Genomic DNA, 25,136 nt, shown 5'->3' on the forward strand with positions numbered 1-25,136 from the left:
AATTTAAACATTTTTTTAAAAAAGAAAACTAGAAGGGAAGTTTAAAAAAATATATATAAATAAAATTAGTTGTTTAAATAAATTCGAAGCACAGCCATTTTAAGTTGTACGCCCATCCTCTAAGCCAAAATAAAAAAATATGATTCCATACCCAGTATTGAAAAAATATATTTAAGCAAATACATAAATAAAGAACAGTCCCTACATATACATATTATTTCAAGCAGAAGTTAGGTGTAAAGTAAGAAATTGAATTTACAGATCAGAAATTTATCGCATGTTAAAATACAAATTTATAATGATACATAGCCCTAGTTTTCCATCAAAGTAAAATTTGTTATGTTTTCGTGTGTTGTCACAATTATTAGCCGATACAGTGTACTGTCATATTTTCAGCCAGCGCTACGGCTTGATTATTGCTGGATTGACGCCCATTGTTTGGTATTCCGTTATTTCCGACATTTCTGACGGCCCTTGAATGCAGCACTGGGCCTGTAACTACTTCCTGTAAGGGAAGCTCAGTCAGCTGTCACAATCTGCAAAGCGAGAATAGGGATCACAGGCGAAGACAAACGCACAAGAAGAGCTAAAATGACGAGTTTTTCCAACAAGTTCAGCGCTTACACGATGACTCAACTCAACGAAATACTGGAGGACGACGAGAAACTCACAAAAATGATCCAGGAGATGGATGAGGTATGTGAAAGCCATTCGCTTTTGTAGTCCCAACGTTAGCTTCTCACTCCTTTTTCTCGGTCACTGTTTTTCCCTCAACCCCTTTGTTGTGCTTACCAACGTAGTATCGGTACAGTCGCGGAAATGGTTGCTCCAAGTCATGTTTAGGATTTCGGACATAAATATGCATTGTCAGCTGAATTTAAATGTCCCGAAAGCTCAGAAAAGGTACAATATGTTCACCTTGGGACGGAGCAGGGGCGAGCATTGTCTCAAGTTTTCGAGGATTCCCAGTTTGCTACATTGCTGCAACTGTACTTACGCAGACAACCAAAGCGTCTAAATGCAAAAGCATGTATGAACAACAATACTTTTTCTTTCCAGCATTAACGCTGACTCATTTTAGATAATATTGAAATTTAATTAATGGCCTAGCTTCGTCACTCTTATTAGACAGGTCGTCATGCCAAACTCCACTCACAAATCTGCCAATTTATGACTGACGGCACAGTTACACCGAGAACGAGGAAAACAAAACTTAGCACTATTATCTCAAAATTATGAATTATTAACCACTTCAGTGAACTCCCGGAATTAAAAGCAATACTGACAGCATTACAAGAACAGAATGTGTTCGCATTAATTGCTGTATCCTTGACGAAAGCCATATACATGTAAAAATTTACGAGATTATTAATTAGATTCGGTATTGTTCGGTAAGTTAGGTAAGACGGGACATTAAGTAAAATGGGACGAATTAGGTTTTACATCTTGGGCTCTTCAAATACTAGCAGCTAGTCACCAAACATGTTCTTGAGGTATTCCTACAAATGTGCTTGCAGCTAAAACAATCATACTTGTAGGATTTAAGTAGTAAAAAGTGTTGAAAAATTACTGGTCCAAGGACTTGCCAGGAAAGCCATGTAGCATGTTGATTTTCTCACGTTGGTAATAAAAGTACTGCAGCTAAAATAATAAGTGTATAACAAGAAAGGTCGTTGTAGGGTGTTGCTTTTTATTCACTGTTTGACTTACAATCAAAATATTTTCACAGCACTCTTTACTTTTTATGGGAAAGGGTTTCCAATGAGTACGTAATGCATTTAAAGTAAAACCATGCATTCTAAAGTAAAACCAGCATTTCTTTAGGCCACCATGTATTATAAAATTATTATGTGCCATTCTGTCACATTTCAGACATTTTTAGAATGTTTCTTATTTAATATGATACTGTTAGTCCATATCAGCCACATTACTCACACACATGCATGCCCATTGTAGACAATAAGGCACCAAAGAAACGGGCAACAAAATAATGGGGAAAGCATGGCAGAAAAGATGGACAATCTCATTTAATGAATAGCCACAGGTTACATGATTGGTTATGATTAATTAATGACCAAACTGTGAAACTAGCTTAATAATTAAAAAATAAAGAAACATGACTGTCCCATTTTACCTGAACATAATCAGAGTTTGGTAAGGGTTCTTGATGTGTTTGAAGGAAATTATAATGAAATTATTTAACTTAACAACATGTTTCCTTAATAGAAATGTAGCAGAAAACCATAACAACATACAAAAGTTACACTTGTCTGCAGAGTTTGAGGTGGTTTTGTTGGTAATCTACCAAAAAGTCTCTCAAATTACCCGATCTCACCCTACAAAGATATTAATTTATACTTTCAGAGTTGCTTCCTCCATACAGGCCATTGGATCATGTCTTTTTCTCTATGGCCATGCTCCAGCAGCACAAGGACTCAGCAATTTCCAATTCATGTGTACCTGCTTTGCACTCTGTCTACCACAAGTTAGCCCGTGCTCTGATAAGCAGTTGATAAGCCTGGGTTTTTCCATACACAGAGAGATTACAAGTCACAGTCCTTAGAAAGATTCCACCGTGGACTAATATTTACCATATCAAGGCTAACAGATTTTTTTTTTTTAATACATGATTTGTACCTCTGATGATTTCCCACACTGCGGGCGTCCAAAATAATCAATCCCAGTGTGGGGTTTAATGTACCCTGCTGAATCAGCCTCACTAGATCCCTGTGTTGGAAGAATTTTCCACCGTGTTCTTCTGCTGTTTTCACTGTAAAGTGCAAACTCTTGAGGAGACACTCTCTTCCTTCCTGTCTTACCTCACCATTCGGACCCGATCGGTAATTAGAAACATCAAACACACATTGTCAGGACACATTTTTCTTGCCTGTTGTCATGGTGCTGCGTCTCTCGCTCTGGCATTTTAGCTCATTTTGCGTCAGAGTGCTGCCTAAAAATGTGATAAAAGCCCCTTTATTTAGACTATAAGCTACTATATGTCAGCTTAAGTGCTCCAGATTCATTTTGCCTCTCAAAAGCAAGAAGAATACAATGATGTATTTTTATCTGTTTGGATGAATGCTGTGCTGTGAGATGGCCTTTTGTGTTGTCAGTTCTGTTTTTGATCCACACCCTGTCTGATTGTCTCCATGGTTTCATTTTCCCTCTTCCTGTAGCTTGCAGAGAGGGTGGGACTTGTTTACTGCAATGACACTGCAGTTGTTGACTTAAATTAGTCATAAGATTATGGGAGAGATGGAAGGGCATTAGACAAGTGAAGACACGCCTGAGCCAAAGGTGGAACCGTCTGGGAAATTCTTTCTTTGTAATACAGTGCACAGGAACAAAGGCAGTGGGTGTCATAAGACATTGAGTGAAACTCGAGAGTGCTGAGAACTTACAGCTGTAGTATACAGACACAATCCCTCGGCCTGAGATGGAGACACATGCTTTGCTGTTGGCAAAAATCTTCTCATTTTGCAAAACATACGCTGAAGGCAGCATATGTGTCGCTTTTTGAATAATGCAAATGGTTCTGTCGTGAATTTGTTTAAATTCCGCGCATCCTTTTTTTTTTCACATTTATTGACCTTAACCCTCAATGGCACACATAATGATGCCAGTTAGTAAAAAAAAATGTTTACAATGTCTTGTTTTTTTTTGGTTCATAAAAAAGAGTGAGTTAGTCAGTTAATCTTTATTTTAAACATGCCAAATAAAATACGAGAACAAAAACAAAATACAAGCAAGAGAAACAACACCTGAATGTTCATCGGACATATTCAGTAAACAAACGTTAAGTATTTCACGTCTGCAAAGGAGGAGGAGGAAGTGAATTGTCAAATCCTACCCCCTTTTTTTAATTTTATAAAAAAATAATTTAAACAAATGAATATTCCCAGTTTCCCATTATTCACCATGATCTAATCAAGTAAATATAATTTAAGGAAATAAAAAATAATGTTAGGTAAGGTTTCTATTAACATACTGTGTTGCTTCAACAGAGAATCACATTTTATTCAGATTGTAAAATGACAGAAAAAAATATGTTTTCTGTCCATTTTTGTGGAGAGTTGCAGTTTAAACATGCCAGGAAGGCCCTGGAAAAGGGCCTCAACACGGCCCCTATGTAACAATATAAACGGTATTATTGCTTCCCTGAGGGCCCTGGCTCTTTTTTTTAAGTATTGCAAAATAGATGAGGATGTTTTGTGTTAAAAAGCCAAAATTAATATTTTACCTTGAGGCAACACTGTACCATAGAGGGTTAAAGGTGTCATACCTGTAGATACTGTCCATCAGTAATTTTTTGTAATACACGTAATGCTAAATGTATGCATATGTGTTATAGTAGACTGCTTGCGGCATAGTAGAGACATAGTAGACGCATTCTACCTTTTGAGTGTCCGCTGTGCTAAAGGCAGTGTGATCCCGATTCGTAGGTGACCCAGTTTTTTTTTTTTTTTTTTAATGTCGACACATGATGTTTCAGCTCATTTAAGCTTTCTATTATACTTTACATTTTGAAGCAAAGTGAAGATTAAGCTGAGCGCTGTCTCTCACATTTGGCTTCTTATCTTTTTGAAGCCTTCACTAATCCAGAAGTGGGTTTATACAGAGCATGCATGCTGTAGATCAAGTTCAGTTGGATCAGTTTATAACAGGACAGAATTTATGATATCTTGGTGCATAAGTGTCTGTTTAATTGGAGGAGATTAAAACAATAATGCTTTTTTTCATGACTAATTCTAGCACTACAGATACTAGATTTTTGAGGCTGGCAATGCAGATATTTGGGAATCTAAAAAAATGTGATAACATTTGAGTCATGAGTCATTTATTTTTACATAAATGCATAGTATAAACAAACATTCTTAATATGGATGTCTCAGATATACCACCAAGATTCTGAGTGGGAGATTTTACAGTGTATGGATGAACTAGCCAGAGATGAGACTCAACCCCTGTTTGGCATTTCTTTACTGCAATTTCTGCCGACATGTACTATACTGCACTAATCATGGCATATCTGCTTTAAGCTAAAATTGGCCGATATCAGTCTAGCTTTAATATTTCGGGATGCGGCGGTTTGTCAGCCAAACATTGTTTTTGGTTGATATTCAACTTTTCTGCAAATAAGATGGCATTCACCAGTGGCAGTGGACAATGGTTTTCTGTTTTTCACACCAATTTTGTGCAGTCTAAAAAGCAGGGCTCAAGACTATTGTTGTCCTGTTGTCTTGAGTCAAGCCTAAATGTGTTTGCAACAAACAGAGCTCTTCTTGTGGGCACCTTCAGGACAAACGGACACAGTAAAACTCACTATTGAGGCGTCAGGGGACAGACCCTGCTTTTTCCTTGATAGTGCTACATCATGAACAACAAATCAATGTTAACATTAGCAGAAGAAAAGCTAGTTAAGGTGAGCTGTTAGCAGTTAGCTGTTAGCTGAAAGGTTTGCATTGAGGCACATTATGATGCCTTTGGACTCTGTTCAGTAAAAATAAGTATATTATAACATTGTAATGAAGTGTTCAAACTTTTATCCCATAAGATTATTTTTTTGGTGAGAACCTTGAAGAAAATGTTTTTTTAAGAAGAAATGTGTGATATTTCCTTGGCAATATAGAAAAGACATTAGGAGGAAATTAAGATACACATAGTTGAAAGGCTTTTGAAGCAGTTGTGTTTTTTGTGTTGTATTATGTTCAATGTTATATTAAAGGTGGTTTCTAATATTTGCATAATTTATTTTGTGCTCATTCAAAGATTGTTTATTAAAGATTTGTTTATACAGGTAGTCTCATTGAGATCAGGATATTTTTTCAAGAGAGACCTGTGCACAAAAATAACATATACAATTAAACATGGACAGATGCACACTAATGATAATATAACAAAACATCATTTAGCCCCGAATGATGGGTTTAATCACTTTGAACTGTTTAGTTTCACAAATGGGGGAATAAATAACAACAACAAAACATTGATATTGGTATCAGCTATCAGCCAAAATGCCTTTTTAGACATCAGTATCTGTATCCGTCCAGAATTTCAGAATTGATGCATCCCTGCTATGCTAATAGAAAATTTGATTCTTTTGACCAAAAATTGTAACTCAAGAAAACATCACTTATTTACTTTCCTCTGTCAGAGTTCTTACTTTGGTTTCAAACTCATTCTTTTTCCTCAAAAATGTAACAACGTCCAGAGGGTTTTTTGTGGCTTTAATTGTGGTCACATAAAAGAAAGGAAGAAGGAAATGCGTAAGAATTACTGAAGCAGAATAAGTTTCCAGTTTGAAAGGTTTTGTTTTTGTGATGGGGGTATTACAGCCACCTGCATCTAATTGTGGCTTATTACACCAGCCCTCCAAAATTCAGGTCTGTGGTCCATCCAGACGAGCTCTTAACCCACATTTCCTGTGATTATTTCAGCATTCATGCAGAGAGTGGAGCATTCCCCCAGCAAACAATTATGTGTTTGGCTTGACAGAACAAGCCTGCAGTTATGGATGCTATTTAAAGGTCCACGTCTTCAGCGGGCCACGATGAACGAGCAAAGCGGCTCTCGCAGAGAGAGGCCGGCCACCTCAGGATATGACGGCACAAAGTGCAGTGATATTAGACATATTTAGCTGCTTTTCTATTACAAAATGTTGTTTTCAGTCAGTCCACCTGCCAAAATAGGCCTGCCTCTGTCATTTTTAGAAACCATTCCATAATCAAGACCTACGCTACAGTGTATTTTTAGAGTTTTCCTACATGTTCTCGCCTAGCCCTGGTTATATTTACACATATGGCATGTTGGTTGAATGTGTCAAGTGAGTCATTGGAGAAGCAGAAGGAGACCTTTTTTTTTCACTTCAATCCTCTGATGCTCACACTGTGGCATATTGTTCATCCCTCTTGTCTTCATGATTTCAGTTAATACGACGGGGAACTCCATCAATTTTTACATGATATTACCGCCATCTCAAATTTTGTAATTACAACTTGGAGGTTAGGATAAATGTTATTTTTTATAAATTGGCTGCTTGTTAGAGTTTGTTATTTAGCTCTGAACAATATATTGTTATCATGGCATAACTGTAAACATTGACTGCACTATTGGGAATGGGAATGGTCATATAGGCCCGATGACACGCTATTATCACGATATGTCATGATAAAAATATGATTGTGATTTTAAACATGTTGTGATATGCTTAGTGTTGCAATCAAATGTATTGCAATAAATATATTTTTTCAACTGCAAATTACGTCGCCCATAGAAAACTTTGTCAACATCTGTGTTATCTATTAGTAGTACTGCAGCAAAATTTATCTGGTGGACTAAAAAAAAAAAAGATTATATTGTTAAAATAAGCTACCAAAAGTTTGATTTGTATTTGTGATATTACTAATTTACATAATAAAAAAATAGAAACTTGGCGTCTCTGAAATTATACAATATTGCCTAATAAAAGTATTGCAATTCTATGCTGTTTTACTACTACTGCACAATTTTTTACCCACCCTTAGCATTTACATGCACAAATTAGTCTGGCTTTCACACCGGAAATGTCAGCTTTTTTGGAGGCATACATCTTTACCACAGCACTGCAATCTGTTGGTGAGCTGGTTTGTAAACAACACTATATCAGTGACAGCACACAAACCTGACCATAAGCAGACAAGAGGTCATGTTGCAAACTGTGACAAAAATCTCAATTTTTTTGTCATATTTTGAATGTGCTGTATACATGTCCAAAGTATGTTGACAGAAACCTGAGTAATATCAACATACTACACATGAATTTATTGGAAGAGGTCTAATTTAGATTATCTAAACAATATGCTGTTTACATGACCTGTATCAAATTCAGAATATTGTCATATTAAGAATAATAGTGGAATATTAGTATGCATGTAAACATAGTCGTTGATGATGCCGCCTTTCCATTCAGGTGTCCCAGTGGCTGTGACACTGGCTGTGCATGAAATTAATTATATAATTTTTTGATGGGGGGTTATTAATATTTTTATTATTTTATTTCCTTGCTAAAATCACTACATCTGTTGTCTAACACTTTGTCAGTGTCTGAGTGTGAAATTATGTAGTACCCCTTTTCAAATTATTCCCCAAAATATTGATTTATCTTATTTTTAAAATGGTTTGAATACTCATTTTATTTTATTGATGCACTGGTGCAAGCTGCATTTTGTCCCTCTCTCTAATTGTTAATGTTTACTACAGTGATTCTGCTGTTCTTTTCTACTAACCAAGTAAAGAAAAGTCATGGTTCTCATTTCATAGCCTTGTTATATTTATTTTATATATATGTTTACATTTTAGGCCCAAAATGTCAATTTTGGTGTTAAACATGGTATTGAATATGTATTTGTCAAGGTATAGAAATTCCAGTATCATGACAACACTATGCCCTAATCTTCACTACAGTTTTAAGCGATGACATGAAATGATAAACACTAAATTCATGTTTTTTGGGCACAGTGAGTAAGTCATAATGTACAGTAGCGGGTTACATTTACTGCTGCACCTGAATGGAATGCAGCCATACACCTGTGGTTCCCCTGCTATGATGCATATGTCAAAAGCTCCGTCCTGAAAAGGGTTGAGGTGAAATAAGTCATGCTACATTTGATATTTTTAGATGCAGTCAGATGGCTTAAACTGCCTTCAGTAATGGCCTTGCATGTGTTTTAAAGCCTATATAGTTTTTTTCAAACATACTTTTATATAGTTTCAATTTTGTTTCTCTTTCAACTTGTTTAAGTGTTTAAAAAATATAACACATCAGACTACTTAAATAAGATAATAAACGTTTCTCTTTTCTTGTTGTGAAGAAAATGGGCTGATTTTGTACAGCTCTATGATACATTTATGGTCTTAATTTGCCTCTCTAAATATGTGTGGCGGCCTGTGGGAGTTGTGTGAAAACTGGCAGGTTAGCTGTGATGATTCATGGTTAATATTCACAACAGTACCATTTTATTTCTTAAATGTTTCTCAGCAGAGATTCAGTATTAAGCGCGGGGAATGATTTCCCTCACCCAGCTAAAGTGGGAACCAGTGTGCAAGAAAAAGTTGTGTCTCTTAAAACTTGTCTTGTCATTAGTCCTGCATCAAAGGAGATGCATAGGTAAGGCCATAAAAAATTCTGATGTTTTTTTTATTGTCTTTTATAGATGCAGGAAGTCCAGGAGAGCAAGGAGAAGACACTGGTCAACAACCGAACCCTGGCAGAGCAAAACCTGGCCCTGCAGCCCAGACTGGAGCACAAGAAAGAGGAGCTCACCAAGCGCTACAGCTGCCTTCAGGAGAGCTTTGAGTCCTATCAGCTCCGCAAATCTACTCTAGGTACTGCAGCTTGACAGCTATCGCAAGACAGAGAAACATTTCTTAATTGTCAGTTGCTCCCAGTGTCATGATTTTTTAATGATACCCAACCCTTAACAAATTAGATCACAAGTGTCCATGAAGTTATTAAAAACCGATACATAAACAAGTGCCTGTGGTATGAGCTTCAGACGGAGTGCCCGGCACAAAACACACAGGGCACATTACCAATTACATCCTGTTATTTTGGTTTTGATTATGTTCTACTATTAGGGTTGGGGAAAAAATTCGATACAATGTGTCACAGTGTTTTACATGGCAATATTGTATCATATCAGCTTAATATTGCTAATACAAATTAACCTTTTGGCACCCTACTAGACTAATAAAACTGATTGCTTTTTCAGTCCACTAGATGCACTTTGCTGCTATAAAAATGATTGAATTTAGATGAACAGACTTCATCTTATTATATAAAACAGATGTTAACAAGGTTTTTCTTTGGGGAAATAATTTGCTTACAAAACATGATATGAAAGGACAAGGAACAGCGATAGATGTTATCCAATACTTAGCATATTGCAAACATTAAAATCTCAGAAACACTGTATCATATTTTAAGTATTGTTATGAGAACATATTGTAGGGTCTCTAATGATTCCCACCCCTAGTCTCAACAGATTTTATAAAACCTGTGGTTATAAATTGTTTTTACCAAAACTCTTATTGTTAAGCCCTGATATTAAAATACTAACTGACAATTAGGCTTGGGCAATATCACAGCATTAGGGTATATCAGGGTATTTAGAAAACCCAAAGGTATGTTTTTCAATACTGTCATAAATACAGGTGCTCCTTTTTTCTATTAAACTCCTTGTATGTAGTGCACAGCAGGCACCACTCAAGCTGCGGTCTCTGGTCTCTAATGATAGAACAGGCAGCTGAGCTGAAATACACTGCAACACTTATGGTGGAGGGCTAAGTTACAGGACTGTAAATAGCCGGCGGCCAGTAAGAGACTGTGGGGAATAATGGCATTTTATTTACATCACAGTTACTTAAAGCAGAACTACATCTGCAAACACATCACTGCGCAGAAGGAAGCGTACATCTACTACAAGCTCAGCACAACTGAGCTTGCTAACGTTACAACTCAGCAGGAGGACGCCATTAATGTTTACATCTCATGCTGTCATGATCATGAACCTCTTTCCCATCGGCCACGCTTCCATCTGTGCAGTGATTTGGTTTACAGGTGCAGGTTGGTGTAAAGAAAATAGTTCCTACATGAAACTGCTCACAACAAGGTTTGTGGATTATCTTGAGTAACCTGGTTATGATTTCTTGAAAAAGACATTGCTGTTGAGTTTTTATGTATTTATGTAATGTATTTACTTGGTGCTTTGGGCAATACAAGTTTAGTGCCATCTAGTTCCATTATATTGTAAAGAAGGCAGACATGTAGGAGGCACTACTGGTAAGAGGAAAAGTTATGTTTTTTTTTTTTAATTCTATAGTTAAGTGTCCCTTTAACCACTCAGCTCTGCATCACATCCAGTATTAAAATATGGATAAAGATGCTGACTTAAGGGGTTGCAATTATTGGTTCTCAGTTCGAGAGTGAACCTTTTAATACTGTCAGTCATCATCATAGAAAGCTGAGGTGTTATGTAATGTTTTTTTTCTCCACATTGTTTGTTCGTCCTCTGTATGAACACACATTCAAGAGACCTGTTTGACCAGTTCTCATGATTCCCATCTGAGGCCCTAGCAGCCTTTTGCCTCTGAAACCTCGCCGTCATGTTGCGGCAGGAGTCACTGTGATTGAACTCTGTTCGTGTTGAGCGAATTCCAGATCTGATTTCCAGCTCCACTGCACCATCTTACAGGGCTGTAATATCCCTCACTGACGCACCTTCACAGTACTTCCCTGGTGTGTGGGGAGGGAAAAAAAGGGAATGACAATACTTGTGACCTTGTGTTGACGCAGTTGTTGCCAAGCAGCTCTCAAAATAGCATGCCAACCATTCACTCCTCTGCTACACCGATAAAAGTTTGACTTTCCTTCTTCCCTGAAAGGAATGCTGACTCTTAGGCTAAGCCTGCTGCTATCATATATACAACATACATTAAGATAGTCTTTGCTTGAACCCTTTGAAACCTGACTAAACTGGCTTGATTTCTTTCAAAAATATTGGACAAAGGTGATGTGCAGCACAAGAAGGAATGACCCAGATATTTGGTAAAAAGTACAAGAAAATTATCTGAGATTAGTTTTGGAAAAAAAGAAGAAAGAAAAGAATAGTATAAAACAAGGAAATGGCCTGGAAAAAAAGTATTATAATTTTTTATATAATTTGAAATATGTAATTATAAATACAATTTTCCCTAGTTTTTTTCTTTTTCCCCTTGCTTTTAAAAAATAATTTTCTTTTTTTGCTAATTTCTTGCAAGCAAGCTCTTCATTGCCCTTTTCTCATTTTTGTGGAAGAAATTGCACCAATTTGATTGAGGTTCAAAGGTGTAAATACTTGTGAAAGGCGCCTGAAAGCAGCACAGGAAAACTAATGTTCCTACTACGCTCCAGGTTTTAAGGGGTTAAGGCTCAAATTAAAGTCTCACCTGCACAGAATAATTCATAGTTTTCACACAACCTCGCATCCGTATAGTACCGCTCACCTGGAGGGCAAAACACTGCCTTCTGCTGCTGCCCACCAGAATGTTTTTGGCAGGTTTTTGGTTATTTTTGCTAAAATGTCATACAGTTGCTGTTAAATCGGGTACACAAACTGATGATGCAAAAAGCCAGGGTTGTGCGTTAACAGAAACCCGTCTGAGAAAGAAAAACCCAAAGAGGAGGAGATTGTGGATTTGTGCTATTTCCTGCCCCCCGACCCTGGGGAGAGTAAAGAATGGCAACCATCAAAGCACACACGCTTTTGCAGAGAATATGTTGTCAAAGGTACGCTGAAGTAAACACTGAGTAGTTAATTGTTGTAGTTTTAGTTGTTGTATTGTCTCGTGATCGTTCTGATGACGTTCGTTTTTGTGGACAGTAAACTCCAGTGGCCTTGAAGAGCTAACGTTAGCACTTGCTAACTAATTAGCACTCACCTTTTCTTTGACAATGAAGAGTTTCTTGTCATTCACCTCCCAAATGCCAGCATTATTGACCCATCCAGGTTGTAAATGAGTAGACCTGTCTGCACTTTGTACACTTCTATCCTGGCGACAGTGTAAGGAGAGGGATTCTCCACAAGGTGGATGTAAACATTTCTGAAGTAGAACTCTGGCAGGTACTAAGCTGTTATTAGTGATAAAAATGCTGTGGTAAGTGCTGTAACTGGATCACAAGGACCCAAAATTTCCAATTTGTTCATGTTATTTCTTGTGTGGAGGTGTGATGCAAATATTCATGGCATGAAAAAAATTGAAATTTGATGGGTTTACTGCAGTTCAATGGCGTTTCCACTGTGTTGGAATGTTGTTTTGCCCTCCAGAGCTCCTTGCCAGTCACGTGACTAAAAACTATGAATTGCTCTGTTTACAGCAAAATGAGGTCCTGCTAAATATGATGTGTGCAGATATATTTTGCTTGACCTTACATTTAAGGTTTTATGACGATAGATAATCTCTGCTTCACGATGTGAGGTTGAACAGAACATTCCAAAGACCTCCTCAAACAGGAGTCAGTGCACTGATACAGCAGGCTGTGGTTTTTGTCTGTTGTCAGCAAGCAATGGCTTTTGTCAAATGTAGGTTACCAGTGTCCCCCCGCCCCCCGCCTTCCATGCACTCGCCGTCCTAGTTGTGGATTTGTTGTAGAGCAGCTGGGGAAGGACAGTGATGCTCGCAGCTGAGAGAAATGTATCCATTTGACCCAGATGAAAGATCCAATGCACAGTAGCTCTTTGCATTTGCATACAGTTACACCACCAGCACCACCCTCCCCAACCTTTTCTCTCAGGAAATGTGTGGCCTCTGTATTACCCTTCACTGTCCATTGAGCTGTAGAGGCCAAAAATGGCAGGGCAGCCCCATCTCCACCACCAGCGACTGCCTCTAAGAACAGCAGCCCACAGTGGGCCTTTGTGCTGCCAGGCAAGCTGGTGTAAAACAGCCACAGTGGGTGGGAGGGAGTGGTGGATGACGGGACCGGCAGGCAGGGGAGTCAAGAGGGTGGGAGAGAGAGAGAAAGGCAGCAAGGCAAGCCAAAAACTCCCCCCGTCAGATTCACAGCAGAGTTTGACGTGGATTCATTTACTAAATGGCTGTCTCATGATCACCAGGCCCAGACTGTGTGTTGTGCGCTCGGCAGGCTCTCCGCTCTGCCAGAGAATCACAGCTTTGTGCGGAGGAGTGCCGCTGATATGCTTCAGAGTCCGCCTTGTTATGGGAGAGAGAGCGAGACAGAAAGGAATGGGGAGTTCACCCTGAAAAAAAGGCTGTGTTAAGAATGAAGCCTCTGTCTTTAAATGTTTTTCCTTTCAGTTTAATTCCCCTGCCAAAATTTGGCAAACCAGCACGACGTGCCACATCTAGAGCCAACAATTCAGAGATAAAAAAATTATTATTTCAGTAAATTGGCCAATATAACAGCAATCTTGGTGTGGCTAATTGTTCTTTGTGGAATCCCTCAAAGTCATTTACTTGGCTCATTATTTGTCACAGAAAAACCCGTGCAGAAATTACACAGCAAGTTTAACAAGCTGATTTAATGTTTGTCCTCCACAGGTCATCTTTATGACACATTTAACAAGAAAAGTGGTGCGGCTGCTCCTTACCTAACAATAATCATTACTGTTTTACCACTCACTGGGCCTCATTCATAAACAGCAGGCACACACAAATCTTTGCTTGAACTGTGATTATGAATGTTTTTTGCACAAGCACAGGATGGATTGATATTTTTGTGATTCCCTGACTGTCTCAGAAAATGTAGACTTGCATTGGAGATAGACTCAAGTCACAAATTTGATGACTTAAGACTTGCAATGAGAACATCAAAGAAACGCTTACAACTCCACTTGGACTTTAACACCAGTGACTCGTGGCATCACTTGGACTTGAACCTTTTGACTGGAAAATACTCTACACCTTCCCCCAAGCCTTAATCAATTCATTTCCTGAATTTACTAATGTACACTATTCATTAGCAAATCTCCATATCTACTTAAGCTTGAACCAATCTGATAGCATCCAGTCATGTTGCAGAGAATTAAAGTTATGTTACTGAGTGCTAGTTGGAAAAATTATATTTTGTGTGTGTATAAAAGCTACATGGTTGTCAAAAAAAAATTGAAAACTGCAGTATGTAATATTTGTTGCTAAAAAAATTACAGACAGAGACACAATCGCACAACATCAACATTGAGGTTTGGGGTCACTGTGTTATTTTATATTTATCACCCAGCTCTAACACCTCCCAGTAGAAGTATTTCCTCATACAGAGAAATGGGGGCAAGACAGTATGTTGAGAGCAAACAGCGGGTTGCTCTTGTCAGTTTGGAATGATCCTTATTCAATGACATGCGCACAGTAGTACAAACAAAAATCAGCTGATGCCTAAGAGTCAGTAATTTTTCACACAAAGTAAGATAACCTCTACACACATAATAGTGAATGGGGCCCACTGATTCTGTTCTGTATGATGCACGGTCAGTCAAAAAAGTATATCAGTGAGCTATCAGTGATCTTAATCTTATTTAGTCTAACAAGCTAAGCTCCACAGGGCCCACCACAGCCAGTTTGTCAAACTTTTTAACAAGTCCTTACAACATTCAGGCAAGCAACTAGTGATTAAAACCTCTAGCTGCAAGTCTGTCAATGCATGTGAGTATCAATAAGTCCAGTTTAACTAACAGCTTTTTATCAGAGAAAGGTAATACTCAACATCAGATACAGGAAATTTTAAACAGGAAGTGGGTCTGGCAATTATACTCCTGGTGTGCAATAGTCACTCACCACATCCCCTGGGCAAAATGTCTGTTGCAATGCTGTCTGATAATGCTTCCGGTATTTATCACACTTTTAGGTTACTCATTTTCTTTTACCTTTTTACACACTTAACAGCATAACTCATTTACCCCTTTTAAACCATAAGTAACCATTAGACATGTCAAAAATTCATAAAATAAGATAGACATAAGTGTGTAGGGGAGTTGGACACTCAGTGACAGAGAGCTGTACTTTGAACATACTCAAAGTTATGGAGTTAAGGGCCTGGCTTATGGGCATAACAATGACACCACTGTTTTTGTCGCTTTTATAGGTCACATGATGCTATGGCTATGCACTTTTAGGGAACTTGCTCCCTTGGGATGCAGCAGGCGCTACAAGAGGTGTTATTGCATTGCATTTAAAGTTGAGCAGATCATCTGGAAGTTTTGAAGCCACAATTCCTCAGTGAATCATGGACTATAACCTCGCAGAAATCCCTCATTTGTGGCCGCTCCCAAGTATAAGGGGCTTGCATTTCCATTATTGCTTGCATAACATGCCTATGTCGCCTTGGTATGTAAATAATGGCGGCTAATGCAGTGGTTGCAATAGAAATAAACCTGCTAATGTTCTGAACATCCATTGCCATACTCCTTGGAATAATATCATGAGAGGAGAAGTCATATAACATCACTCAATGGAAACACAGTCGCCTCACAATTGTGTTTTACCATCATTTCAAGAATATCGCTTAATTTTTGCGCAAATCTGTAATGAAACCTGTTAAATTTTATGTGAAAGTAATAAAAGCCTGTCCCATATAAACGCCTGTCCCAAATGTTGTCAATTAAAGTTTTCCAGAATGACCAAATACCTGCATTAATAGCGACTTTCCCATCAAGCTCAGCTCTACTGCCAATCATCAGGTGTGTATTGCTGTCCTTGCAAACATTAGCAGGCTGATGAACATGGAAAACATTGGAACTTCAACATGTCAGCATGCTAACGTTAGCATGCTGACGTTAGCATTTATCCAAAGAACTGCTGTATGAAAGCACAGCCTTGCAGAGTTAAAGGTATCCAACATCAATTATGGAACGTATTGGGCTGATTCTTTTATTACTAACAGATTAGTAAGGTGTTTGTTTTACTTGGACATTTTTTAACTGCTGTCTTTCTGCTGTCTTCCTCAGAAGAGTCATGAGATGTTGTGATGTGTCTTGTCAGCTGTTATATGCAGGTTTGACAGGACAATCATGCCCCCTGTTGTCCTGTTTTACTGTCCTTGGGACTCGTTTACGGATCTCAATGGCCTCTCTGTTCCTATGGTGGTGCTCTCTGACCGAATGACTTTGGCCTTTTCCCTGTCAGTGATGTGGTTTTCTCTTTTGCAGTCGTCCGATCCAGCTGTTCTGCCTTTTCTTTTATTGCTCATGTACGCTTTCCAGATTTATGTTTCTCGCATTCTTTCTGGTGTTCTTTTTTGCATGTGATGAAGGTCCGTCCTGTTTCTCCAATGCATGTCTTCTTGCATGATAAGCAGGGTATTAGATAAACCTTTTTTCGGACTATCAATTAAGGAAATTTGAGAAGGTTTTGTAAAAACCTGGGCTGACCTGTATTGCAGTCATTGTCCAGTGCATGAATCAGTCTCCAGATCTTTGTTCACTCTGTTGCCGAGTACAGAAGGAAGCCTGCAGTAGAATAGCATATCAGGTTAGACTGGAACTTCTCCTGTAATTAGAGGTCCACTATATTGTGTCGAGGCATGGTGGAATGAACATGACTTGGCAATGCTGTGTTGGAGATCAGTAACTAGTGATGTGTCATCGGTCTTATTGCCAGACTGCTACCGTGCGTGCATGCAGTCCCAGCTCCAGTTGGTGTTGACTTTCAGTCCTGCTTAGGAACACAAACAAAACCAGCTCCCTCCTTAGAGACACCAAGCCAGTTTCAGTTGACTCTGCAGGGCTTTGCCTGTTCACAGCAAACACAGAGGCGTTATAGCTGTGTGGATGTGACAGTCACAGGACTAAGACTGACAGATTTCACATAATCCTGCCTCAGCTCTGTGTGACAGACTCATTCAAATCTGTTATTACTAACACCTTCATTTCAGCTTTAGAACTGAGGGGATATTTGGGCGGTTTTCTTTGGCATATGAGCTCCTCGGTTAATTTAGACATGGATCACACTTAATCTGCAGCACATCTGTGTTGCTTCGAGGGCTGTGTGAACGTTACTCCACGTCCGTGTGACTCAAATCTGTTGAAAAGATTGTGTAAAGGGTGTGATGAATTGTAGCATTATAATATTTAAAAATGCAGCTCCGGTTCACTGACAAAGGGGTCTTTGTTACAGAAGCTACCAAAAGCAGAGTAAAGTAACACAAGCTTTATTTTGTTTACACATTAGTACAACTAGGTTTAAAGGGTGGGTCCATCTGCATTCTTTTGTGGTTATTTGTGGTTTTCAAATGGAAACTCCTACTTAGCCGTCAGCAAAGAGCAGTGACGTAGGTGATCTCCCCTCACTCAGCCCCCACATGTGCTGTTAAGATTTAATTGTTAAATTCGAGATTGGAGAACGAAGGTGGTGTTATTTTCTTACTATTAAAGCTTCATGTAGCCAGATGAAGACATATTAACATTCAAGATAACACTGCACTGTATAAACTGTACAATATGTATTAAGATTCACTCAATTAGGGTCCTTACAACTGATAACACGTGTGCTGTTCTTCTGTCTTGTTATTTCACAGACCACAAGTCAGGAAACATCTCGCTGGACATCTTGCTGGCCCTACTGCAGGCAGAGGGAGCCAAAATAGAAGAGGAGACAGAGGTAAGCATCATACCGCTGTCTTCATGGATAGACTACATGTGTCCCTCAGTGACACCTGTCAGTAATTCATATACCTGCCTTTTCCAGTTGTTGATGTTTTCTCCTACAGAAGCTTAATTGTTCTAATCTGAGACTCCTGTTGGAGAGCATAGGAGCAGCAGAACTGAGAGAACTTTAAGATCTAAATGTTTATTATTGCAGTAGACATCTGTCTGTCAGTATTTTTTTAGCTATCAAACAAATCATAAAGGTGGTATTCTGAAATGTTTTAGGTAATGCTGAATTTATACCATAAAGCCTCACTCCCACTTTACAAAAAAACTGCTAACGTGGCTTTTTTAATGCAATGGGAGTGTGTACGATCGGCATTCACACCTGGGTCAAATGACTCTGCAGTGGACATCGGTTTTTATCCCCTCTGGCTCCAATCGACAATGATGGGAACAATGGTTGTAATTTTAGCTCCTTAACCGTCAAGATGCAATGGCGTGCCATCACTAAAAATGAGTCTTTTTATTCTATGTTAGAGATCCAGAGGATCTGTTAATGATCAACTGTAATCAATCTCCATGGATAATGCAAATGTTGTTTTTGTACCTTTAATTTGAATTAGTGTAACTAAGGAAGGTGTATTTCCTCCTATGCTTAAACCAGTGCTTGGAAAGGAGGAAACAAAAGTGCCAGTACTTCCATGGTTCACATGTTAGTGTGTGTATCAGGGGCGTTGAACCGTATGTGTCGGTTTGCAGGTGGTGGGTGAAAGGCACGAAACAGCCAACTTGAAAGAACCAGTCTTTTCACCACTCATCACTCTGCATTTGTAATATTGGATTTGACTTTGAAGCTGTGTATTGTCATTCTTTGACTCTGTTAATGTTGTCTTTGAGTTGCTGTCTTAGTCTGCGATATGGTAATGCAACGTTACTTAGAGTAGTCGTAGACAGAGAAAACATGCAGGCAAGAGCAGGAGTAGGTGAGCATCACGTAGTTCACCCAGTGGTGGTTACTGCAGTTTATTTAGAGCCATTATAAATCGATCAGAGAACTTGATATAGAGAGAGCAGAAAAGAGTAACAGCAGCTTGTGTGAAGTGCCAGTGCACAGGAAAAAGTCACATTACACCATAGAGTGCCAATACTGTGGACCAGCCAGTACAAAAAGCAAATAAGAAACTACCTCATAATGTATAAATTCCATTCAAGTGGTATTGTATACAAGAACTGTACATGATGGTCAAATAAAGAATAGCAGCACACAAAATAAAGTGATTTTTTTATCGCCTACCACACTTCATTTTATTTTCACCATTGTTAAAGTGTCCAATAATGTTTGATTTAAAGGAATTAAATTTAACAACTAGAAGAGCACTTAGAGAGCGCAGACCTCCACCAAGGCCAAACACCTCATCTTGAAATGTTAAAAATATGTCAAAAATACAGCCTTGAATGAAGTGATGTTAATATTAAGTCCCTCAGTTTGCCATCATACAGTATTTGTAGTGTAGCAATGGCCCTAATGTTTCAGCCAATCTCTCTACATGGAATAGAACTGTTGACCAATTGTACACACGATTACACATCATGTTTAATAATTGTTCTATGGCATCAAATGAAGTGTAGAATCAGTTTAGAGATCATTGTGAAAAACAACAACACAACTAGTAATGCAGAAAGACATATAAAATGAGATTTATACCTGTGAATCATTTGCCTCAGTGCATACCGGGAAGCTTTCCCACAACTCTGCTCCTGGGACAATACAGTACCTTAACCTCATTGTCCCTAATGTTCTTATGGGCTTGGTAAATGGATGGTAAATGGACTTGCATTTGTAAAGCTCCTTTTCTAGTCTGCTGGCCACTAAAAGGGCTTATACGCTACATGACACATTCACCCATTCATAGACAGATTCATGCACTGGTGGCAGAGGCTACCATACAAGGTGCCACCTGTTACTCAGTTAAAACATTCACTCTCACTCACACTTGGTATCAGTATCCTTTCAAAAGATACTTAAACACGTAGACGGGAAGAGCCGGGGATCAAATGGCCTATCTTCCAGTTAGTGGACTGCCCTCACGCACACCCAGATCTTGTTCCAGAGATGTCTCCTTCAAATGAGTTTGACCACACAAGTCTGGACAGTAAAGCCTCCTTTTCACCAGGCAGTCCAATTCAGTTCAGTTTGCTGCACATTACAATGGTTAATTTTGCATTTCCATTTTCAAAAGTTGTGGACTGTACCAATAGAATTGTTCCTTTTTTTTCCTTACACTTCTGTTGAAATATCTAGCACACTGATCTTATACTAAAAGTTGGAGGTTTAAACACCACAGTCCATTGACTGGTCAAGAGAAAATCGTCACTCTTGCTCGATAAGGTCTCGATGCATAAAGCCACGTTTTTTCAAATATCCCATTGATTGCAAGACCCTAAACACGACAGCCCTTTTTCAAAATTTGCTCTGGAGAGTAAATAACGTGACGGTTACATTTAGCGGTGAGGTGGCTTTTACCCTCTGGTAACAACCCCGTTTACACGTAAGAGTAGCGTCTGCAGTGGAGACGCAACTGATCTAGGGTTTAGGCACATGTCCAAGTGGGTTACATATGGATTCTGATACTGTACCAAAATGTTTGGGTCGAAACGCAGTTTAAAGTTGCTGTGACAGTTACAATAATGGTCACATGTTGTGTGAGTTTAAACTGACTTCAGATAAATATCACACTTGTGTAGTGACAAATATTACATTTCAGAGTATTTTAAAGGTTATTTCAGTATTTAAGATAGGCTTTTGTTGAGGGTTGGAATTTTTTTTTTGTCCAAAATCTACCAGACACTCAATAGATCACCATTGTTTTTTGTGCAAATCTAGCATCCATTTGCCTGTTTAACAGCATTTGGCTGGTGGCTGGTACTAATTTCCAGCCCTGCTTTTGTCAATGTTTTAAAATTTTACTAAATAGATGGTTGATGATAGACATCATCATTAGATGATTTTTTTTCTCACAAAGTTACATTCCACAGCAGTTTATGAGTGTCTGTCTTTGTTTTGTTGTGTGTGTGTGTGTGTGTGTGTGTGTGTGTGTGTGTGTGTGTGTGCGCCTGCGCCTGGATGCTGTTTCCATCTTCATTAGCTGCTTCTAACCTTGGTGTTGAGGAAGAGTCAGAAGGGCTTTCTCTCTCTAAAACTATCCCAAATCTCTTCACTTCTGTCAACAGAATATGGCTGATTCGTTCCTGGATGGCGACATGACCTTGGATTCCTTCATTGATAACTACCAGAGCAACAGAAAGCTGGCCCACCTGAGAAGGGTGAAGATCGAGAAGCTGCAGGAGATGGTGCTAAACGGGCAGCGGCTGCCCCAGGGCTCTGTCCCTAACTCCCGATCTCAGGACGTGTCTGCAGCAGCCAGGCCCTCCTCCTCACTCCTCACCGAGGCGGGCACCAACTCGTCCCCCATTGCCCAGCCGAGGAGAAAACCCCCACTCCCCCCATCCCAGCCAGCCCCAGTTCTAAATCCGGCTCCAACCGCCACCCCCCAGCCTCCTGCCTTATACTCAGCCTCGCCCTACCCGCCGATTCCTCCCAGAACGGGCCAACCATTTCCCAACGTCTCCTCCGGCTACCCCAGCCACTTCCTGTCTCAGTACCCCCCAGCTCTGCCTCAGAGGCCCCCGCCTCGCCTGGCCCCGCAGCCTGGCTTCATCATGCAGTAAATAAAAGGCAGCTGCCACTCAGAGGAAGCAGTGCGTGTCTTGGACTTCTCACTACTGGAACTCTTCTGAGGACTTATTTTTTTACGTCGTCTGCCTTTTCGGAATACGACCAACACAACACAAGAAAGCAGACCTGCGCTGGCTGGTCTGGTCAGCCCAAGCAGATGTCCAATAATCTCTGTGGATTTGCGCTCACCTCTCACTCCCATCAACACTCCCAACGAAAAAAAAAAGATCGTCTTGGCTAGCCTGGATCGGTGAAAGAGCCCACTTCAGGTTGTAGTGGGGCCAGGATTGTCATTTATCAGCACTTTGTGTCTCCTGGCAGCGCTCTCAGCTCTGCATTAGTCTCTCACCCCCCGCCCCCCTTCAAACTTGTTCCTTTAAGCTTTTTATGGAACACTAAAGTCAAAAAAGGGTTTAATTAGTCATTTCCATCTGCAGCATACTCATTTACCGATAATGTATATGCAAGCAAAGAGAGACCCTAATTACTGTGCAGTCGTCCCAGAATATATTCAGGTGAAACTGCATCTATGCTGTGATTTTTTTCCCCTCTCTTTTATATATATATATAAAAAATTCACAAGGTACATAGAAATATTTGCGTGTCATCTTTTTTCTGATATAGTACTAATGGAGTAATTATAGCCAGGATAGACTGATTAACATTTGTAAAGGAGGGCTTCGGTTGGTGTGTTTCTTCTTCAATATGCGGATGAGAGAGTCCAGACTTGCCCTGTTCAAGATGGCTGTTGTGCTTGCCATGTTCAAAAAATGGCAGACTGTTGTACTCGGCGGTCCATCTCAGGGGCAAAAGTCAAAAGGGAGCCTAAAGGAGAGGTATAGTGGCTGAACTTTTGTAACAAGACAAGGCGAGACAAGCCTGAAATGAAGGATTTGTGTATAGCCATACAGTACACTTCTGATGTTTTTTCTGTGGGTTCCTGTTGTGATGCAACACTCCTTTTTTTATAATGTCCTTTGTCTTAAACACCCTCAGTCTGGGATTTGCAGATTATGCCAACAGTTCTTTGGATCTCACAGTCCTGTTCAGTTTGCTGTCACACTGAGCACCAAAGACTCCTCACATCAGTCTTTTCTTTTTGTTTATGTAAGTGAAAGTCATTCCCAACATATCTGTTTGTGAGCTCAAACACTCTTTTGTAAACATGCAAGCGAGATTTCTTCAAGAGGACCTCGCGAGGTCAAACTGGCTTTGGGAGAAGATTTATTTTTCCCAGTGTGATCGAACTTTAGTTTCCTCCCAACTGCTGTCGCTGTGCACTGTTGAAGAGCCACGAGTGCCTACACTTGAAGTGACATTGATGGCGTCCTGCTGACTGCTCCATGTTTCTCAGCTGTTGAGGTTAGAATCCCCCCACCCCCCCAAAAAAAACTCCTTTAAAGAACAAACTTGCCAAGCCAATTTGGTCTGCTCCTCCTGCTACTGATGTTCCAGCAGATGGTAGAAAAAGGCAGACTGTGGACTGCCAGACATTGCTCTCTCGCTGGAAGCAGAAGGCCAGAGTAGAGCGATTCTGAACATGTGCCAGAGAGACGAGAGACGCCCTCAGGCTGTGTGCCTAGTGGTGCTTGTGCTTCTCCTCCATTCTTCCTCCATTGTGTCGAGGTTTGCCTGGGGTGAATTCAGAGATTTCTTTTGCATGTGTTGTTGCTGTTTTGTTTTTTTTATTATTATTGGTGAAATAACAGGGCTCCGTTTTGCGTCATATCTCTGTAATTACACTTCACCTCAAGGCAAAGAAGTGGACCACAGAATGGACAAATCAGACTCGTCAGCAGGCGAAATGACAGAAATAGCTGAAGCTAAAACATCAACATCACGATGAACCAGCATTTCTAACAACTAACAGTGGATAATTCTTTTTGTGCATGGCCTTTGCTCTTTGTGTCCAGTCTGAAGATTCCTCTTTAATACTTATTTGTTTAGCTGTTGAGCTGCTTTTTACGTTTGAACTGATCCTCTCTCCATGGTTTTCTATGTGGTTGGTGATGTTTTCAGTGTAATGTTGTAGGTATTTACTTATAATGAATGTTTAAGTGGAATTTAATGCTATTTTCAAGTTCAATAAATCTCAAATTTTTGTATCCGCTTTCACCCGGTTGCTTTATTGTTGCACACAAACACATATGACTTCATGTTTATGTGTTCCACTAGTTAGCTGATGCAGTTGTGAGTTTCTTATGAACAGGCTGCAGTTTTGCAAAGTGTGTTTTCGTGCCTCTGTAGCAGCAACAGTCGTGGTTAGAATTTGGAGTCAAAGGTCACTGTGACCTCAGAAAACACATTTTTAGCCATAACTCAGGAATGAATACATCAGTTAGGACACAGTTTTACACAAATGTCTAATAGCAGGGTTCCTGTGGAAATTTTATTTTTAAAATTTGCAAATATTGTTAGCGAATACACACTAACAGAAATTATTGATAAATATACAAATGGAGCATGAATATAATTACTGCATTTATATAACTAGTACAGACACCGCTCATCTCAGTATTTTTTTAAAGTATGAAAATGAGGAAAAGGCATTGGATTGATTCATCTTGATTGGGATTAAAATGTCTTGAATCAATCTTATAAATGTCAGAAAAGAAAGACTTTATGAATCTTTTTTTCGGATCTTGCGTTGTGAAACCTCAGTATACTTTGTAAGTCTTGTTCTGTTTTGTTTTTGTTTTTTCTTAGTTGAATAATTATTTACCTGAGTCTTGAAAAGAAGATCCTGCACACTGCTCTTGCTTAGCACCACAATTTATTGAAAATGTTAACGTTTTTATCCCTCTGGGCGTTTGTCAAACGTATTCAACACAATCATTTACAACACTGATATTAAATAAATCAATCAATGTTGCTCCTTTGAGCATTATCTATTTAATTTCAATAATATTCACTGGAATCATACAAGATAGTTATAACTTCTATTTATGCCAAAAGACACTAAATACCTTTTATTACATCCTTTAAAGTCTTCACTACATATATGACTGTGGACAGATGTGGCTGTAACCTGCAGCTTGAGTAGTTGGAAGAGGCATACAACCCTGAGGCGATAATACTAGCTGAAAATGAAACAAGACAGCCATCTAGTGTTCCTGGGTTGATAATGAATGGATTTTTTTTTTTCAGGGGCACTTATGAAAAACTTGAAAATCCAAGTTGTCATGTTGTGAAAGCTTGCTGGCCATTTCTTGTAGTGCTAAGAGAAATAGTACATTGCTTTATAAGAAAATATATCTATATAAATATTACTTTGCTCTATTTAT

General features: G+C 39.2%; 1 protein-coding gene across 1 annotated transcript; it reads left to right on the forward strand.

Moving 5' to 3' along the window:
* Positions 1-496: 496 nt before the first annotated feature.
* vps37ba (VPS37B subunit of ESCRT-I a) lies at positions 497-23,957 on the forward strand. The gene is made up of 4 exons (XM_042487621.2): positions 497-696; positions 9,192-9,363; positions 18,044-18,126; positions 21,348-23,957. Exons 1-4 carry the CDS (start codon positions 592-594, stop codon positions 21,843-21,845), a joined length of 858 nt encoding a protein of 285 aa, XP_042343555.1. The 5' UTR covers positions 497-591; the 3' UTR covers positions 21,846-23,957.
* Positions 23,958-25,136: the final 1,179 nt, after the last annotated feature.

Source organism: Plectropomus leopardus, chromosome 4 (genome assembly GCF_026936395.1).
Source record: "Plectropomus leopardus strain MGB_pleo_1.0 chromosome 4, ASM2693639v1, whole genome shotgun sequence".
Taxonomy (NCBI): domain Eukaryota; kingdom Metazoa; phylum Chordata; class Actinopteri; order Perciformes; family Serranidae; genus Plectropomus; species Plectropomus leopardus.

Bases quoted from the DNA above. Each gene is read 5' to 3' on its own strand.
- vps37ba (XM_042487621.2), top strand. From the start codon at position 592: ATGACGAGTTTTTCCAACAAGTTCAGCGCTTACACGATGACTCAACTC. The intron at 697-9,191 runs GTATGTGAAAGC...TGTCTTTTATAG, and splicing joins TGATCCAGGAGATGGATGAG to ATGCAGGAAGTCCAGGAGAG. The intron at 18,127-21,347 runs GTAAGCATCATA...TTCTGTCAACAG, and splicing joins AAATAGAAGAGGAGACAGAG to AATATGGCTGATTCGTTCCT.